Here is a 19,894-nt window from a genome sequence, read left to right as displayed (position 1 = left end):
CCATGTAGACCAGTCCTGCCCAAGGTGCTTGGGGCCTGTTTGTAGATGCCTCCAAGATGTAAGATGGGAGATGATAGCTATATAGAGATGATAGCTATATAGAGATGATCGCTATATGACACACTTACGCAGCTTGTTTCCAGATGCTCTGAAAGAAGATAAAGTGAGAAAATGTGCCGAACAACTGCATCTTGACATTCTTGTTTATATGGGAATTTTTTCCCCCACTTTGTGGTGCTGGACATGGAACCTAGAGCCCCTGTGTATGCTAAGCTGGTGCTGCTCCTCTGAGCTATACCCCAGGGTTTATTCTGCTTAAGCTTGCACTCCGCTTCAGCTGGGAGATGCTGTGTTGAGAGCAAGAAGCGGAGTTGTAGCTCTGGAACGTGCTGCATCCCACCTTTCTCTGCATCGAGGAGCGGACGTAACCGTCGGTCAGTGCTTTTGAGGCCTCTGAAACTCCAGAGCAGACACTCTCATATTCCTGAAGAGAATGTGTGGAGATGTGTGTGTGTGTGTGTGTGTGTGTTTCTGTAGAAAGAGAAGGGCCATGCATTTGGTCTTATTTGAAATATGTTAAGCCACGCCCCCATATTTGCTTATTTGCAGTGATCTCTACTTTAAGGCACTGTTAGTTTCACATTTCTTGTTTTCTTCAGCTCTCCTTCCTCTCCTGTTTCCATTAGCACCAAGTGCTACCTCTCTTTTGTTTTTCATCTATGCTGGACGATCATCCATATCTATTCAGCCATTTTTGTCTTTCTTTGTGGTGCAGAGATGAAACCCAAGACCTCACACATGCTAAGCAGGTACTCTGCCATTGAGCTGTACTCCTATCCCAGGATTATTACCTCCACCTAGAGCCAGCAGCCTGAGCGTTCTCATGTGTCATTGTCCTCAGAATTGCTGGACTAGTGGGTGAACTTTGGGTAGAGGTAATGGGGGGCCTGGCTGTTGAAGACACACTCATTTTCAGCAGCCCTTGAGTGGATTCTGGTGCAATCAAGTAACAGTTTGCTTGCAGTTGCACATAGGGAATGGGAATTGTCCTCATCATGGTGGTGCTGAGTAGAGGAAACGATACAGAAGCAGAATTATTTCTTCTTTTAAACCCTTCTAATGTTACCTTTTTCCCCCCACCAGGTCATTCCAACTCTGTGCTCCAGAAGTGGTGGCTGTGAGGTGTGACTCTGCCCACACTTGGGCCCAGTCTGTGTCAGCTCCTCAGAAGAAAGAAGACAACAGGTCAGTTACTCTTTATAGGCTTCTTTGAGTCACAGTAATGACTGGTCAGTCTTCTATGCTCTCCCTCTCCCAGCCTCCACTTGAATTGTCCTGCTTCTTTTCCAAGTCCATGTGTCCTGTCTTATCCTATCTTCTTTCCTGCACCCCATCCATTTTCTTTTTCCCAAAGTGTAGGGCAAAGTAAGGTTAAAATTGCAACTTGCTGGTTCTTCTTCATCCATTAAGTCTCTGGTGTGGGATGAGGAATCTCGGGATGTCTGGGTTTTGCATCTCAGGAAGCAAAACTTCAGACACTCCTCCTCCTCCTTCCTTTTTTCTCCTTTCCACCCCACTTCAGATCCAAACCACAGATTCAAAACTAGAAGGGTAAAGCTGAAATAGTCAGCCTGATGATGCTGGTCAGTCTCTTCTGGGACTTGGGACTTCATCTGGGGTCCTGATCTTCTCTGATTCCAGTTGCAGGTGTTCGTATTACCATGGGCCAGTGATTTTTATTTTAAAGATTTTAAAGTGTGTATGTTGGGGGGTGGGGTCGGAGGACCACCTATGAGTGTCAGCTGACTCCTTCTGTAATGTGGGTCTTGGGGATTGAAAAAGGCTGGCAGCAATCATCACTACTCATTTAGTCATCTTGGCAGGTTGATCATTTTTATTTTTGTTTTAAATCTTAAATGATCTTAGATGCAACATATAGGAGAAGAAACTGTGTGGGAGAGAGAATGGAAATTCTCTAGGTCTGTAACTATTAGGTTAAAAAACAAACAAACAAGCAAGCAAACAAAAACACTGTAAATTGATCTTAAACTATTAAAACCATCTTTTAGGCCAGTAGATAGGAGGATCTTTCCTGACAGCTTAACCTCACATGGTGTGGGATTTCAGCCCCTCGGGTGTAAGCACAGGCTTCTCTCTGTGACCTGGAACTTGTGTTAAGGCATGGGGCATCCTCTCATTAGCATCCTCTTCAAGGCACAGGGTGTGTGGGGCATACATGGGAAATGGCGTCCCTGTGGGGACCAGAATGGGTGGGAGAATCAAAGAGAAAACTTGACTTTCATAACATGAGTATCAACAGGTTTAAATGTTTTCATTTAGATGGTTATTGTTCAGTATTGCTGGGTGGTTACAAAGGATCAACTAGAACTAGCCAGTTTGTTTCTGGTTAAATTATCCTGTACTTCGGCCTTAATGTAAAGACGGATGTTGGGGTTTGTTTGTTTGTTTGCCCTAAGGCAGAACAAGTAGTGATGTTTTGCACCAGTCTTTCCTTCTGCCCTGTTCCAGGATCCCACAGGGAAATTGCAGTACCAGACTCAGTCAAGACTAAACTGGCGTGGAGTTATACCCCAGCAACACATAAAGGAAGCAAACAGAGGGGTTTTCAGTGCCACACTTGACACTCTATCCCCAAGGAGGAAATAAATGTAGCCAATGTTTTCCTGCCGAGAGAGTGGGAAACATGTCTGCAGGGCTTTTCTTCTTTCCAGGTAGGAAAATGTGCTAGGTAGCTAGCTCTAGGCACTCCTGCTGCATGGACAGCCCGTATTGAAACACTTAAGATAGTTTGGAAGAATCCCTCTTGGCTGTCATGACTGTGGGGCAGGGATTATCGATAGTTTACCTCTGTCCAGTGAATATGTTTTGTCACTTCCTATTGAGGTGGGCATGGTGGAACACAGCCCTAAGAAGGCTGGTGTGTGGTGGTGCACACCTTTAATCCTAGCACCGAAGCCTAAGCTTGCTTCCCCACCTAACCTCCTGCTTATATTCACTGCTGCTTACTGTTCATCCAGACCGTAAGGATTCCTCAAAAGAACAGTAAAGTGAGAAATGCTTTCACACCAGGCTGTACCTTCCTCCTGTCTGTTTGTATATGGTCATTTTTAACAGAAATAAAAATGTAATCCAGGGTTTGCATAACTTCTTTGAAAGACAGATAAATATCCCAGTAAGAGGGAGTCTGAAGGAGGCCAGCCTGGGCTACAACAGAAAGATTGTCTCAAAACAACAACAACAACAACAACAAAAACACAATAGATAAATAAGCCAGGTGTGGTGGTGTACAACTGAAATCCCAGCACTCTTGAGTTCAAGTCATTGGGAATCCCTTGAGTTAGAGGCCAGCATGATCTACACAGAGTTCTAGGACAGCCAGAACTAGGTAGAGAGACCTTGTCTAAATACAGACAAGAAGATGGGCTATCTCCCCCCACCAAAACAAAAGTAGTGGTAAAACCAAAGTTCATCATCTAAACTCGGTAATAATTGGTAGAAAGATTCATTTTCTCTTTACTGAAATAATAGAAGTATAGTGATGATTTCTAGTCAAGGATCTTAAACTTTTCTATACATTAAAAATACAGAGTGGAATCTTTAAAAGAAAGAGATGAGTTCATTTATGAGCCAAATGCACGTTTATACATACTGATTGGTTACAGTAGGAACTGATGACATATTTGTTAGCAATCTATTTAAACAGAAGTATGTGTGTCCGCTCTTCTGAATCTGCACTCTTGTCTTCATGGTTTTCCTCAAAAACAAATCAGCCAAACACTATTAATTTTTATAACCTTCTGTGGTCTGCTAGCATGAAGAGGCAGCAGTTCAGGTTTGAGTTTTGTGTCATTCCTCGGTGAGGTAGAGTTGGTCTCCTCACTCCTTCTCCCTGGATGTCAGTAAGGTTCTAAAAGCCCCCCCCCAGACCATTCTTTAGCCTGTGAATTGGAGAATTAAGTTCATAATGCACACTTTTGAGGGAACACATCAGATCATAACAACATGTGAGGCACATTTTGTCTTTTGAGGGGAGGTGCTAGGGATTGAATCCAAAGTCCCATGTATGCCAAAAAAGTTCCCTACTACTGAGTGGCTCCCATATTGTATCTTTTGACATTCAAAGTTCTGTTTCTGAGGTTCTCTGGCCTTTGGGGCAGGATTTTTAGATTAATACTACTTAGCTGGTAGAAGCATCTCTTTACAAAATTCCATCCCCAGGCCTTTCCTGCTCTGTAAGGCTGTACATCTGTGGCTCTTGCGGGTGGGACCCACTGTTGCATCCCCTTAAAGTTGAAGGAATGAATCACAAACTTATGTTTTTTTCCCAAGCATCAGTTTGGAAATGAGATGATGGCCTTGACCTTAGGCTCCTGCTTCATTAGCATACCAACAGTTATTACTAGCAGGTATTCACCTACTTATAGTGGTTCTCAACCTGTGCGGCACAACCCCTTTGGGGGTCAAATGACCCTTTTACCGGGGTCGCATATCAGATAACCTGCATACCAGATATTTACATTATGATTCATAACTGTAGCAAAATTACAGTTATGAGTAGCAACAAAATAATTTTATGATTATGAGTCACCACAACCTGAGGAACTGCATTAAAGGGTTGAAGCATTAAGAGAGTTGAGAACCACTGATCTAGAATATTTTACCAGATAAAAATGAAAAGAATATATCACCTATGTTCTTCTAGTTTAGGAATGAAGTCGATTTTGATGTGGCTTGGGCTATGGATTTCCTTTTGGTATTCATTTCCTGTTGCCCAGGTGTCTTCTAGATGTGACCTAATATTGTCTAGACTCTGAGCTCTTAGGAAATGAGAAATGAGGTGGATCAGGTGGGGATCTATGAAGAAATGGGGTACAGTATAAAAAAATTGGTGTGAAATGGTAGCTGCAAAAGAGTAAAATACTGGGAAATCCCTTGGCTGTTGAGGGTGTGGGAGGCAGCATAGTATAGGGACATTAGGATGAACCACATCGCACAGTTTATAAGAAAAAGCTGATAGGCCAGGTGTGGCCCCACATGCCTTTAATCCCAGCACTCAGGAGGCAGAGGCAGGCAAATCTCTGAGTTCGAGGCCAGCCTGATCTACAGAGAGAGTTCCAGGACAGCCAGGGCTACACAGAGAAACCTTGTCTTGGGGGTTGGGGGGTGTGGAGGGGAGGAAAAAGCTGAGAGAATTGTCTCTCATTTGTATTTTGTGAGATAGTGACCTGAGGTCACAGCAAGTAAATGGTTCCTCTTTTTTCTTTCTAAGCGAAAAGACTGAATCTATTTCTTTTTCTTTTTTGAGATAGAGTCTCTTATGCAGCCCAGGCTAGCATTGAATTCAGATTCTCATACCACTGCTTTCTGTGTCTTAGGGTCACAAGCATGTGCCGTTTACTCCCGGCCAGTACTGAGTCCTTTTCCTTGCTGAATTAACTAATCCAGTGTCCCCTGTTTCTCTTCCAGTGTAAAGGAGTGATACCAAGAGAAGAAAAGGACTCAACAGAGTCATTTCCTACTTCATGTGGATGACAGCTATAACAAGGGACTGTCACTTGGGACAGAAATGGAGGTAATTAGAATGGCGGCCCTTCTTTCTTCCATTTGATGAGTTATAGGTTGCTTCCTTTTTTTTTTTTTTTTTTAAGAAACAAGGTTTTTAATCTTGTTTAAATTTGGTTTTAATTCTTGCAGGGTTGTCTTCTAGAATTCTCTCTCTCTCTCTCTCTCTCTCTCTCTCTCTCTCTCTCTCACACACACACACACACACACACACACACACACACACACACACACCTTTAAATCACTGCACTGTAGCCATGAAGTTAGAGGGAACCTGAGTTTTCTATAAACTAGTTCTTAAGTCTAGAACATTTAAGTAGAAGAAAGCAAGTGCAGGGTGGAAGGTGCTAACCAAATGCAGCCCTGTTTTCTCCTGTCAGCCTCTGCTCATGAAGATGAGGAAAATCGTGGGCTATGGGGATGGCTCACTAGATAAACTGCTTGCCCTGTTAGTGTGAGGATCAAAGTCTGAATCCCCAACACCCACATTAAAAAGCCAGGTGTGTATGGTACACACACACACCCAACTCTAGTCCCAGCCCCATAATCCCCATGCTCAGGAGGCAGAGACAGGGTCCTTGGACAAGTGGGATAGACCAGCCAAATCAGCAAGTTCTGGCTTCTTCAAGAGACACTTCCTCAGTACGTAAAGTAGACAGCTATCCAGGGAGCCATGCATATGCACACATGCACCCACTTTCATGCAAACACAAAACACACCACGCACAATACACATGGGATTAAAAAAAAGGTAAGGTAAAGAAGGCTGCTTCAGATAGCAGGAATTCTGTTGGTGGCCTGCACTTAGAAAGCAAACAGGTTACATCCGTAGAAGAAAGCTCTAACTATGTTGGAACTGGGTGTATTAGCTCATGCCTGTAATCTCAGTACTTGAGAACCTAAAGCAGGAGGATCAGGGAGTTCTGAGTCATCTTGGCTACAGAGTGAGTTTGGACAGCCTGGGCTACATAGCAAGCCCTTGTCTCAAAAAACAAACAAAAAGTCATTTTGAGCTCTATTATGGGTATGGGCTTGAACTAGGATAAGGGTGTTGAATCTATCTCCCTTACTATGATTAGTACTACGTGACTATGACAAGCCTAAATGCTCATGATAACATGAATAATATCTGTTTTTCAGTTCTATAGCAGAGAGTTCTTAGAAGCATAAAACCTCGTCCCGATGACGTCAAATTCACCCACTGGTTTAGAAGGCTCAGACCTGTCTTCCATCAACACCATGATGTCGGCAGTGATGAGCGTAGCGAATGTTACTGAGAATGGTGGGAGCCCCCAGGACATCAAGTCCCCCATGAAGCCTCCAGGACCAAATCGGATTGGCAGAAGGAACCAGGTAAGGGTCTGTGGGTTGGGTGGTAGCAGCCTGTGGCTTTCGTCTTGTGAAAATGTAGGGGAGAGGTTCCCAAGCTGCCTAAGAGGAAACCCTGGACACATTCTGAATTAAAGATATACCCAAAGGCCTCCATTGTTTTTCAGGAGCAGATTTTTTTCATGATTTATATTTTTGCATGGAGGAAATTCTGCCATTGTATCTTTCAGGGAAAACACCATTATTCCTTGCCCTGTGATTTGACTTAAGCACAAGCTTATGTTTAAAGAAATGAACTTGACTGCCTCTGCTACAATGTGGTTTCTTTTCTTTTCACACAGTAGCTCCTTGATTCCTTTTTTCTCCTTTTTCCCAAGTGTCTTCACATGAGGTGGCAAATACGTTCCTGTTTGTTCAGGATTCAGCTTTCTAGTTTTAGAGACCTGCAATTATGGCTTCAGAGAATCCCGTTTAAAGATCCATTGAATGGAAAAGGGTTGTGCTCAGTTCACAGAAGTGCAAGGTCCTGAGTTCAATCTGTTTAATCCTCTTGAGTTTTCAGTGGTCACAGGATCGGGAGAGGCTGCAAAGAGTAATTGCATGAACAGAAATTGGGGAGGAATGCTGTTAGAACAGCCCCCGTCTCCTCTGTTAAGAACAAGATGTTGTCTTTTTCAGTTAATGAGCAAATGGGGCACTTTTGAAAAGTTGTTGCTGTCATGATAGCAACGTTTTCAACAAGATACATAAGGAGGCAGAGGGCAAATAATTCTCAGTCCATCTCTGAAATCAAATAATGTAAACTGGCTTCCCCATTAGTTTCTTGTTTTCTGGTATAATGTAGTTACACTAAAACCTTGTTTGGAGACAAGGCCTTCTCAGATTGTCTAGGATCCAGGGTGGAATGAGAACAAACCTGTTGGGGCTTTTGTGAATTAATGACTGTTCTTATACAGATTTCTCTCCAAGCACATCCATGATGGATTTTTGACAAATTCTCGGGTTTTTAGTACAGTGTGCCCCCTAGGTAGTGATAGCAGCCCCACGTCCCCTGAAGTCTGTAAGTGTGCATGCCTCTGTTCCTCGCCTCAAGCCTGAGAACTCAGTAGAGCTCAGGATGTTTTAGGTTTGGAGCATTGATAACTTTCTCTCTCTCTCTCTCTCTCTCTCTCTCTTTTTCCTTGCCTTCGTGTGCCTCTCTTCCTGTGGGTGCCTGAGAAAATACTCAGCCTGAGTACAGAAGGAGCACTAACCCTGGGAAGAAAAGGTTTATTTCCACTCTCATATGCCTGTCCGTCCATCTCTCCATCTGTCTCTCTTGTCTATCAACTCATTTAACAATAGACCCAGCTTCTATTTCCGGCTAGCTACTGTGCCAGGTGTCTAGCATTCAAGGATGACTGAGAAATGAGAGGTCATTGTCTTACTCATCCTTCTCTGCTCTACCAAGAATGAATGGAGGACAGGGAAGAGCTTTTCCTTAAATAATATGGCATGGGCATAGCCGCTCCAAGTCCAGGCTATAGACCCTTCCTAGTTGTTCGAGACAGTTAGGGTCACTGAGGATCCCCAACATTCTTCCACCTCTGGATACTGATAGAGGTTGTTTCTCGGGAGTGCAGTGTAACTGGGCCACTTGTCGTCCACCTCCTTTCTCCTTCAGGGATCTGACACAGTGGCTTTGTTTTTGGAAGGGAGGCTTAGGCCAGAGGTAACCTGCTAAATGCAGCCCCCAATTTAAGGCACCAAAGCATAGTGGCCAGCCAGCTCAGGGAGTGAGGAAGTGCCCTTACCTGACAACTGCTGGCAGGGAGAGCAGGAGAGTGCCTTTGGAAAGGTTGCCTCCATGTGACCATAGCATTCCAGGAGAGATTAGCCCCAGCCGGATGCTGACAAGGGTGCCAGATTGTTTCATTATGGACTGGTTAGTTATCACATTAGCTGCTAATTTTATCTCTCAGCTCAGGAAGTATGTTTCTTTCACCAGTGTGGCTATAATAACGACGGCTCAGACGTCTTTAGTGGGCCTTTTCCACCATCACAATGCTCTTTGGCTATTCTGTCCACCTTTAAAAGTTAGTAAATCTGATTCCGTAGACCACCTCGGGTTTTGTGAACTTACATTATGGCCTGCACAACAGTATTACCAGCTTCAGGCTCGACAGAGGTTAATGATCAACCCTAGAGTCAATATCAGTCAGCTCTCTGTGCCTCCACACAATGTGCCTGGTGTCTACTTCAAGGTGACCACAAGATGGTTTTATTAAAATACATCACTTGGAGGCCTGGGGGGTGGGGGGTGTGTTTTTTTTTTCCATTTTTGTTTTGTTTTGTTTTTTGAGACAAGGTCTCACTGTGTTGCCCAGACTGGCATGAACTTGTGGGCTTAAACAGTTCTCCCGCCTAAGTCTTCTGAGGGAATAAAGGGATGAGCCACTGTGTCTGGCTGGGTTTGGGCTTTTTTAAACGTGCATTTAGTACACAAATTTACACTTACTGGTAAATCTTTTAGTATAAAATGTCTAGAGTATTGTCAATCTGATGACTTGACATAAATACCTCATAGCTCGACTTTTCCCTAAAGTTTTGACCTAGCTGTGAGGCATTTTCTTATTATGCCTCTGAGAGAACAAGACCCGTATGGATAACTGGGTGAAACCAGATTTTATCTATCTGACTTTGTAATCTTCAGCTTCCTTAGAATTTGAGAGTGGAAAAATGTTTGACTAGCCTAGTTCTTCAAACTGCTTCTACAAGTTAGAAAAAAAGCTTAGAATTTGAGAGAGAGAAGACAGCCACAAACAAGCCATCATCCCATATTCATTTCACCCATCTGTTTTATGGGGCCATTTGTTTTCACAGTCTTTAGGGTAACTTTTACTCTCATGACATCTCATGAACAACCAGAAAGGTGTTGCTTTTCTGTGCCGTGGGACAGACTTATTTAGGATTTTGATGTAGGGTAATGGGCCATTGAGCAGCTAGTCTGAGTGTTAAGCTGGTGTCCATTTCTTAATTGTTCTCTGTTTGGAGCAAGTTCCTTGTCCTTCTGTACTGTAAAGTTTCTTTTTCCAGAAAATGGGGTCCATAATAATGAGCATCTCTTAGTGATTGTGGAAGGAAAAACCCCAGACCTGATGTTGTTGTACATTCACTGATCAGCATGTGCTCAATAATTGGTATTAACAGTAAAAGCAGAAACTCATTCAAATGAATGCAAGTGAAAAGAAATCTACTCAAAGATACCCAAGACCAGAAAAGGATGTGGAGGTTGGCCAGAGTATCCAGCCGCTCTTCTTCTCTTGCCTCTCACTTCATTAAGCACTAACATTCCCCCCTCCCTCCCCCAAATGCTTTCTTGTGGCTGGACTTGCCATAGTGTGAGCTGTGGATCCAACTCTATGTGAATTCTCTGTGGATGTGCTCATGATCACCTGATCAAGTAATCAGTTGTCCCTAAACCTAAGTACATCAGTGTCTGCTGGGGAGATTGTAAGAAAAACAGATCTCAGGTGTTCCCCCAACCCTGGACTACTATGTTGAGAGTCTAGAAGTTTATATTGCTCAGAGCTTCTGGATGGTCCTGCTGTTTTTGGAAGCCTGGTGATGGCAATATTGGAACATTCCAATTCCTGAGAGCTGCCCAGGCGTGAGTACAGTTAGTTTAGGAACATAGACAGGGACCCATGATGCTTGAGTTCTGTGTGGGTAAGAAGGTAATACTGGGCATTCCTTGTGATTTCCCATGAATTACTTAGAAGGAGGAACTTATAACAAAGGGTCAGTGAAAGAAGTTAGCCTTTTCCTTAGAAAAGTAAGACTATATTGCTTGAAGGAAGCTTGTCCTGTATGTTTTGAAGGAAAATAAAATGAGCCACCTAATCAAATAGTGAGCTGAGTTTATCACCTCTTGTGGAAATCTTTGACTACTTTTGACAGGGTCAGAATTCTTCTTTATTTATGAACACTGTCAAGAAGATGCTAGCATTATGGACAGAACCTTGTTATTCCCACTGAGTATTACTGCTAGGCACTAAGAAGCCCTTCCAAGGTAGGGTGGACTTTTCATAATCTCTCTTAAGTTCCCGAGGGACCTTGAGACCTGGCTGTCTCAGCACATGGAAGGTGGAGGCAAGAGAATCAAGAGTTAAAGAAAGTCTAGGCTGTTTAAGGAGGCCAACTTGGGCTACGCGAGACAATAACAAACTAGCAAACCACGAAAGGAAATAGTACCTGGAGCTTAGGTGTGAGTGGAGGGAGAACTACACCCTGTCCCAGCTGAGCTGTAGGTGACAAGGCGGTTTTCACTCACTGGGGTTAGTGAAGTGAAGTGTGGTAGACGACTGTAGACCTGTGAGCCTCCTGTCTGCTGAGCAATGTGGCACTGCCTACTCTTTGTCGACTAGTTCAGTCTTAGCACAGTGTGGCCAATGGTAGTTTTCTCCTTTTGAAGCAAGGAAACAGAGGGCAGATGGGCAAGTGACTTGCACAAACACCTGGACAAGCTCCAGTCTAATGGTTTCAGCTGCTTAGACCCAGCTCTTAAGACATGGGCTTAAACAGAAGGTACCAGTTTGCTGTGATTGGCTATTCATGCTCTGCTTTAATCTCTTTAGGAGACGAAAGAGGAGAAGTCTTCCTACAGCTGCCCCCTATGTGAAAAGATTTGCACCACCCAGCACCAGCTGACCATGCACATCCGTCAGGTTTGCCGCTACTTCTGTATTTTCGGTTAAAACTATCTCATTAACAGGATGCTTTGAACTTGATTGAATTGTCCAGTAAATTGTAAGCTATTAAAATTTAGTGTTTTAGCAATCTTGGGGTCATTATGAAATAATTTTTTGCATAGTCATGTTTCTATGACAGAGTCTTAAGAATACGTTTTTCAAACATAGTTGAACATACAGTTAACTGATCACTTATATCGACATTGTGTTTCTTATTGTTTGTAATGATATGAACTAAATCTCTTATGATAATAGATTATAGGTGTCAATCTCCCTGCCCCATCCTCTGTACTTTTTCTGGTTCTATATATGTGTGTGGAGGAAGGGGAACAGATTACAGGGATCTTTTCATGGAGTCCTAGTCCATGCTGGCTTTGAATTCAGTTTGTAGCCCTGGGTATCCTAGAACTCTTAGCAGCCCTCTACCTCAGCCTTCTTAGTGCTGGGATTGCAGGCATATATCACCACACCTGTTCTCCCCCCCCCCAACTTAGTATTTCTTAACAGGGTCTTGCTATGTAATTAAGCTGGCTGAAAGCCCCCCAGTCCTCCTGCCTCAGCTTGCTTCCTGAGTGCTAGAATACAAATGTGTCATATCATGCCCATCCCTGCTTTTTAGTTGATACAAATGTACTTCATGCAGCTGAGGATGTCCTAGACTTGAGATCTTTTTTCCTTTACAGTAGACTGTATTCTTATCCCCCTTACTCCATTGCTGCTTCATGAGAGACTGCTGGGGAAGAGAGAACAATGGGAAATGATGGGTGTATTCAAATCAGAACAGGCTGCTAAATAGTAATGACACTGAGAAACTTACTAAAGAAACTTGGATTTGGGTAGAAATGTTTCTTACCATGTTTCAGAAGCCCAGACTACCTCATATACAGGTTTCTCTGTTCTCTAACAACCAGTCTAAGTCGTCAAACTGGAACCTGGTTGGGAGCCTCCCAGTGTGAAAATCGTATTTATTTCACATATTGGCTATATAGTTAAGACTCCTTCCAGCTAGAGGAGTTATTATATGTGTTCATTTAACCCATAGACTAGCTCTGTCTCAGTTTTGCAGTAGAACTAATTTTCAGAACTAGAATACGGGACAAATCAACAAAATAGTTATATGCCCGTGTCCCTAATGCTTTTGGCTCTTTCAACGACACTTAAAAAGAAACGAGACAAAAGTTGAGAAACTGACTGGTTGTTATTAGATCTGTATTTCTAATGCCATCTTCTCAAGTGACCGTTGCACCGATTGCTTTCTGTAGCACAACACGGACACTGGAGGAGCTGACCACTCATGCAGCATCTGTAAGAAGTCACTGAGCTCTGCCAGTTCCCTGGATCGCCACATGCTGGTGCACTCCGGCGAAAGGCCTTACAAGTGTACCGTGTGTGGTCAGTCTTTCACCACCAACGGGAACATGCACAGGTAGGTGAGGTGTCCTTTGCTGGGGTGGCTGACGGCACCACTGGGTCACTGAGCACCAGCAGTAGACTTACTTGCCTTACAACCTCAGAGTTTTCGGTTTTTTTCTGTTCCCCGTAGAGAAAAGTCTGAGATGGTTTTAATTGCCTGTTCGGAGCATCTCAGGGTATCAGAGGTATCGGCTAGGCTAAACCTTTGGCCCTTTGGGGTGGAACAGTGTTATCTCCCCTGTGCCACCACTTGGAGTTTTTCTTTGTGAGACAGCCAGAGGTGGGTAGCTTATTGCATACCAAAGCACCCTTAAGATGAAGCATCATGTATGCAGCCTTTCACTTTAAACAATATCTTCATGTGCCTACCAGATCTCACAAAGGTTTTCCTTAAAAAAAAAAAAAAAAAAAAAAAAAGTGGAGCCTTTGAATAGTTAAGTGGCCTGGTTCTGAGGCTTCAGAAAGAGGATAAAATGTGTGTGTGTTGGGGGGAACATCTGATAAATTCTAGGAAATAACTTCCTGGAGTGATGCTCATTCAGGGATGAGACAGAGAGAGAACAGAGGTGGATGTATTAAAATGCTGAGAGGTGAAGCACTGGGAATGTATTTTACAGAGCAATAGCATGTGTTTCGAGTGGTTAGAGCAGAAACAGCTTCCAAATGCAAACTTTTTGGTTTTTCGAGACAGGGTTTCTCTGTGTAGCTTTGCTCCTCTCCTGGAACTCGCTCTGTAGACCAGGCTGGCCTCAAAATCACAGAGATCTGCCTGCCTCTGCCTCCCGAGTGCTGGAATTAAAGGCGTGCACCAAGACCGCCCGGCACAAATGCAAACATTTTAAGAACATTTTAGGAATAGAATTATGAGAAGAGACTCAAAATATCACATTCTCACAGAGTCAGTGACACACCAGACTCCAAATCTCTTCTAGTGTTTGTAAATTTCTGTTCTTTATCTCTTTTGGACATCCGTTTTAAATTGTTGTTGTTGTTGTTGTTGTTGTTTGCTGCTGGACATTGAACCCAGTCTACTTAATTGGATTAGGATGAGGATTAGAAGGTATGAGTTTAGCAAATAGTTCCAGGCACATGGTAAACATTCAATAAGTATTATATGTTGATATTATGTGGTATCTAAGTAATTCTTCAATAGTTTATAGCTGGTGAATCTTGGTCTAAGCTTCTAGAAGTGAGGTATGCTACAATTTCATGAAAGGCTTCAGTTTTATAATTTTGTTTTATTTTATGTGTGGGGGTATTTGGCCAGGATGAATGTATTTGCCAGTGTAAAACCCACAATATCATAAAGTGCTCTGCTGGATCTCCACTCCTGTTTCAATTCTTATTGGGCATCAAAGAAGGAAGTGGATTCTTTTGCTTTTAATATACCTACACTGTTTCGCATTGTCATTTTACATTAACACGTGATTTTACACTGTAGCTTTTGGTTATTTGACCACCATATTGACCAGGGTGGTATCACTGACTTGTATTTGAAGCCTGTTCCTTTTATTATCCCGCCTCCTCTGTGCATCCCACACTTGACATTCTCAGCCTGGTCCCAGGGTAGCTGCTCCTCTCTTGGATGACTCCACATCTTTTCCTACTGAATAGAGCTCTGGGTAGTGGTTCAAAGCTGGCATGTGGCTGTGGACACTCCCGAGAAGAGCCTCCGTGTGGCTGTTTTGACCCTCACTGCTGATGGCTGGTGGTTCGTTCACTGTTGTACATCTCTAATCGTTACCCAAATCACTTCTGATGTAAAAATTTCTCCTTTTGAGATCATGTCTGTGATTAAATTTAAACATAGCAAATATACCTGTTAGAGATAAGTTGCTCTCTTTGACAAGGGATGTTTCTGGCAGTGCATCAGTGAAACTCGGCCCTCCCCAAACACTGTATTTGTCTACTCAAAGAGGGATAAGGTAGCGTAAGGAGGTTCACAGTTTGTTAGACTTCAGTTTATGATCCGTTTTGAGTTAATAAATATGGATAGCCTACTTTTTCTTCATTGAATTACCTTGCTACGCTTGTCAAAAATTCACAAATGTAGGAAGAATCTCATCTTCCTTCTGCTCCGTTGATCTGGGTACCTAGCCCAAGGCCATTACCACAGTGTATTGCTTACTCTGACTTTCAGATGAATCTTCAATAAGGAAGTTTGAATCTTTCACCTTTTTAAGTTGCCTTCTGAGCCTCAGTACTAAAGTCATGCCTAGATTCAAACTTGTTTTGATTAATCTGACTTGTTTGCATTTCTGTCTGGATAATTCAGTTTTGTTGTTTGGAGGAGTATTAGGGCTCCAGATAGGCTGGGCAAGTAGTTTGGTACTGAGCTAGACCCTTACCCTATGTGGAATTTAGGAACTGAGGTCAGTTTCTTCAGAAAGAGCAGCTACAGTTATTGTAGGGGTACATTCAGTCAGTAAGTCGGTTTTGGTATATTGCCATCTTTGGGGGCTTTTTTATTTGTTTTTATTTTGTTTTGTCAAAACTAGGAATCGAACCCTGGGCCTAGGGAAGCAATCCACCACTGAGCTGCATCCCAGCCCCATTACTGCCACCTTAACAATACTGAGTCTTTCCATCCAGTGGCGGAGGCCGCTTCCCCATTCATTTGGTCTGTCTGGGTTTCCTTGAGCAGTGTCTCAAGGTTTTCAGATTATTATTAGTTTTAGGCTTTGTTAGATGAAGTTCCTCTTTTATTCCTTATGGTGGTACTGAGTAGGATTGTTTTCGGTTCAGTGCTGGTATATAGATAACAGTTCAAGTTTATGCATTGACCTTGTTTCCTGCAATCTTTCTAGGCTTCTTTCTTTGTTCTTAGGAGTTATTTAGTAGATTCCTTAGGATTCCCTCCTCCCAAGATCATGGTATTTGCAATAGAGATGGCTTCATTCTTTTTTCTATTCTGGAGGCCATTGATTTTCTGTCTTATCTCTTGGAGTGCACAGACCTTTAATAAATGGAAGTAAAAGCGTGTAGACATTCTTGTCTTTTTACTCCTTTTCCGAAGAAAGCATCCAGCCCTTCCCTGTTAACTATGATTCAGGTTGTCGGTTATCTTAAATGAAATTTACCAGCTGAAGGAAGTTCAACTTTATTCCAAGTTTGTTGGATTTTTTTTTTATAGTGAAAGTGGGTTAGATTTTGTGAATGAATTTTGTCTGCATGTGTGTTTGTTGTCTTTGTTAGTGTTTTTGTCGGTCTGTCCTGTCCCCTCCTATGGGATGTTTCTCCCAACACTACATTTATTTTTTGTCTTTTCTGCTAAAACTTGTAAAGAGTGGGTTAAAAGAACATTCGATTTCTGCTAATCAGTCACAAAGTCATTATCACCTTCATTTGTTGGCAAAGCTATACTTTCAAAAAAATTACAGAAATGTGAAAACACTGACAAAAATGTGTCAGAGTGGAGTTAGATTTATATGCCTGGATGGATCCATTCCAGAATCTGAGACTTCAGTGGTGAGCTGTGCTCTCTCCTAACCACATACCTGTGCTACATTAATCAGGAGCCAAAGCTGTCCTGGGATGTGCATAGGAATTAAAACATTAATGAGACCTGAAGTTCTGATGGCCATGGATGGAAGGAAGCAGTCAACTGAGAATGTAGTGTTTGGGACCCAAGTCCTTTCCCCATTTCCCTGCTGTTGCTTCCCGGGGTCCTTTGGTACCTAGCAGGATGGAGTAGCATGCAGGAGCTCCCTTGTGGGTTCCAGATTTGACACTGAGCCAGACTGCCAGAGGACTACACCGTGGCTTCCCTGGGCAGCTGTGAGCCCATCTGAGTTTCCCAGTTCCATCTTGGTTTTGGTTTTTGCTTTAAGATAGGGCCTGGGGTCTGGCTATGTCATCAAAGCTAGCCTCAAATTCATTTCTTCTGATTCAGCCTCCTAAGTTATAGGGTATCAGTGTGTGCCACCATACCGACACCTATATTTATGACTGGCCATAAGCAGTTTCCTTTGACTCAATGGCCATATGATCTGATTATAAGTCTCTCTCTTGATTGGCACAAATTGCATCTAATCTCTGATGTGGCCTGATTTCCCTTGGAATGGTTTTCTGTTTTTTTTAATTTCTTTCGATCTCAGGTGTAGCTCATTGCATGTACTTAGCAAACTTTTTACATGCAGATTTCAATTTCTTTGAAGACTTAAATCCATGAGAAGGCAGGATACAATGTCACTAAGGAGCCTTCCTCAGTTCGTGCTCTAAAGGCTGTCTGTGTGATGTGCCTCCATGTGTACACAGTTCTTGCAGATGAACTCTGACCTTCCAGTGGTTGCCTTATGAGACAGGTCTAGGCTCTATTCCAGGATTTTTGTTGTTGTTAACATTAAGAGGAGGAGCATGACCAGTCTCACAGCATAAGCTCCATGGACCCAGGCTCCAGGGAGTTCTTAGCTGATACTGAGGTCCCTTTAGTGGAGTACTTCACTTCTTTGGCCACGAGCTGTTCTATGAATGTTTTGGTTATTCTAGTTTTTAAGTCAGTCCTTTAACTGTGTGATTGTCTCATTAGTCAAATAAACACGGTGAGACAGCATACAAAACTGTTCTGGGTAGTCACATTGATAGTTGCTTTGCAGCACCCATAAAGCGTACACTTCTTATACCTTAATTACACTAAGTAAATTTACATGGTAGTTTGATTTGTGTATGAATGTGTGTGTTCACTCACTCATTCATTGAAGTATGTTACCCAGGACTCTACACAATCATCCTGACTCAGCCTCTCAGGTACTAATACTACATGTGCACACCAGGACATTTAGCATAATGTGCTGTCTTAAAACTAAAGGTAGATAGAGTCAAGAAATTTCGAGAAAGTTTAGGTAGGAGACTTTTTAAAAGAGTGTATTATCATATTTGGTTCCAGTCCTGCAGTTCTCATGTTTTTGAAGTTTGAAAATGTATGTGTGTGTGTGTGGGGGGGGGAGCTGCTTCTATACATATTTTTATGTGACTTACATAAGCAAGTGAAGGCTAGAGATTGTCAGGTATCTTCTTCAGTTGCTCTTTACCTTATTTTTTGAAACAGGTCTCATTGAACCTGGAGTTCACCAAATCAGCCAGGCTGTTTGGCCAGCCAGTGAGCTCCAGGGATCTGCCTGCCTCTGCCTTCTCAGCACTGGTACTGCAGGTGTGTGCTGAAGGGCTTGACTTCTCCTGTGACTTCTGTGGATGCTGGGGATCCAAACTCAGGTCCTAATGCCTGTCTAGCAACACTTTTTCAACTGAACTTTCTTTCCAGCTCCCTAAAAATTCCTTATCTCAAACCCATAGCTTAGTTTATGAATAGAATAACAGACTCCCGTCAAGCACAGAAAATAATTCACAGAAACATCACTGTGGGTCCAGCCACTGACTTTCCCAAACTCGTTATCAGCTGCTCTCATGTTGAAAATTAGGATTAAACAGAGTGTGCCTTCCAAAACAAACTCAGGAAACCAAGCCAGAACACATGCGCCAGGTGAGGCTGATGCAGGAAGAAGGGCGTCAGCAGTTTGTAAAGGTTGTTCAGAAAGACTTCAGTTGTGGAGCCATGACGAAGTGAGACCTGGAAAGAGAAGATGGGGAGAGACCTTGTTTGAAATGTCTACAAAAAACAAAAACAAAAGCCTGCAGACCATAATTGTCTTTGCAAAGTAGGAAACTCTACTCCACTGTGCTCGTTTCCCAGACTCTAAGGTGTAGAATTATAGATGTTTGTTGGGCTGGAAGGGGCTGAAGGCCTGGAAGGCGCTCCCCTGACAGCCTTTTCCTTTACTCTGTGAAGAGCAGTGATGTGTTCTTATTTTCACTGTCATAGGAAGGTGAAAAGAACTGAGTGTGGTGGTGTACACCTTTAATCCCAGCACTCTGGTGACAGAGAGGGGCAGGTGGATCTCTGTGAGTTGGAGGCCAGCCTGGTCTACAGAGCAAGATCCAGGGCAGGCACCAAAACTACACAGAGAAACCCTGTCTCAAAAAAAATTTAAAAATAAACTAAAATAAAAATTAAGAAGAAGAGAAAGAGAAAGGGAGGGAGGGAGGAAGGAAGGAGAAAAGGAAAATCTGAAGCATCGACTAGCTGCTTTCCCATGGACTTTGTTGCCTGACCCCAAGAATGCTGCTGGATAGCAGATAGTCTTAAGGAATAGAGGCTTATATGTTCCTCTTATACTTGAAGAAAATCTTAGCTGCACAGAAATGTGACTTCCTCCATGATAAATGACTCCAGAGGCTCTCGAGTTAGCTTGCTCTTCTGTGATGCTTGAGCTAAGCCTGCTGCTTGCACGCACAGCTGAACTCAGCTTTCTGGAACAGGTGGTCAGCACTAAACAGGACAAGGAGCAGAGGTGAGGCAGTGTCTCCAAGGGGATAGTCATTTCTTTACCCTCTGTCCCCACCAAGAGGAAGAGCCCTGTGAAATTCTCTCATAGTCATACTGAGTTTCTGAGGACTCCCTGTAATGAATACTGATACTTGCTGCTTCTCAAGTGTGGAGGTGACCATACAAAGGTTCAGCCAGTCCCCTCACAAAATGTCTTTTAATTACCTGTTCACCCTGTCACCATGTTCCTCTGTGGGAAGGAAGGTGTCAGGCAAGAAATTAGTTCCATGAGAAAAACCTGTGGGGCATTCCACTAAGGACAAACTGTGAAGTCTTATTTCCTATAAATATCCCCTACCTGTTCTTCTTTGTTTATTTGAGATAGGGTCTACCTATGCCATCCTAGACTGGCCCCAAACATCTGGGCTGTAGTTGTCCTCCCAAGTAACTGGAACTATAGATACCTGACCTTTAGATAGTTCTAAAGAAAGGAAGAAAAACTTTTTTTTTTTTTTTT

General features: G+C 42.9%; 1 protein-coding gene across 2 annotated transcripts in view; it reads left to right on the top strand.

The window, feature by feature from the left end:
- Positions 1-19,894, top strand: part of Rreb1 (ras responsive element binding protein 1) — a 128,596-nt gene that overhangs the window by 60,892 nt on the left and 47,810 nt on the right. For both annotated transcript variants that reach the window (XM_059263157.1, XM_059263156.1), the window contains exons 2-6: positions 1,144-1,245; positions 5,488-5,593; positions 6,724-6,936; positions 11,529-11,618; positions 12,905-13,068. In XM_059263157.1, the coding sequence (XP_059119140.1) occupies positions 6,766-6,936; positions 11,529-11,618; positions 12,905-13,068 (425 nt within the window). In that variant the 5' untranslated portion in view covers positions 1,144-1,245; positions 5,488-5,593; positions 6,724-6,765. The remainder of the gene's footprint in view (positions 1-1,143; positions 1,246-5,487; positions 5,594-6,723; positions 6,937-11,528; positions 11,619-12,904; positions 13,069-19,894) is intronic.

This window comes from Peromyscus eremicus, chromosome 5 (genome assembly GCF_949786415.1).
Source record: "Peromyscus eremicus chromosome 5, PerEre_H2_v1, whole genome shotgun sequence".
Taxonomy (NCBI): domain Eukaryota; kingdom Metazoa; phylum Chordata; class Mammalia; order Rodentia; family Cricetidae; genus Peromyscus; species Peromyscus eremicus.
Note: the sequence above shows the minus strand (reverse complement) of the source record. Positions and strands in the feature narration are given on the sequence as shown.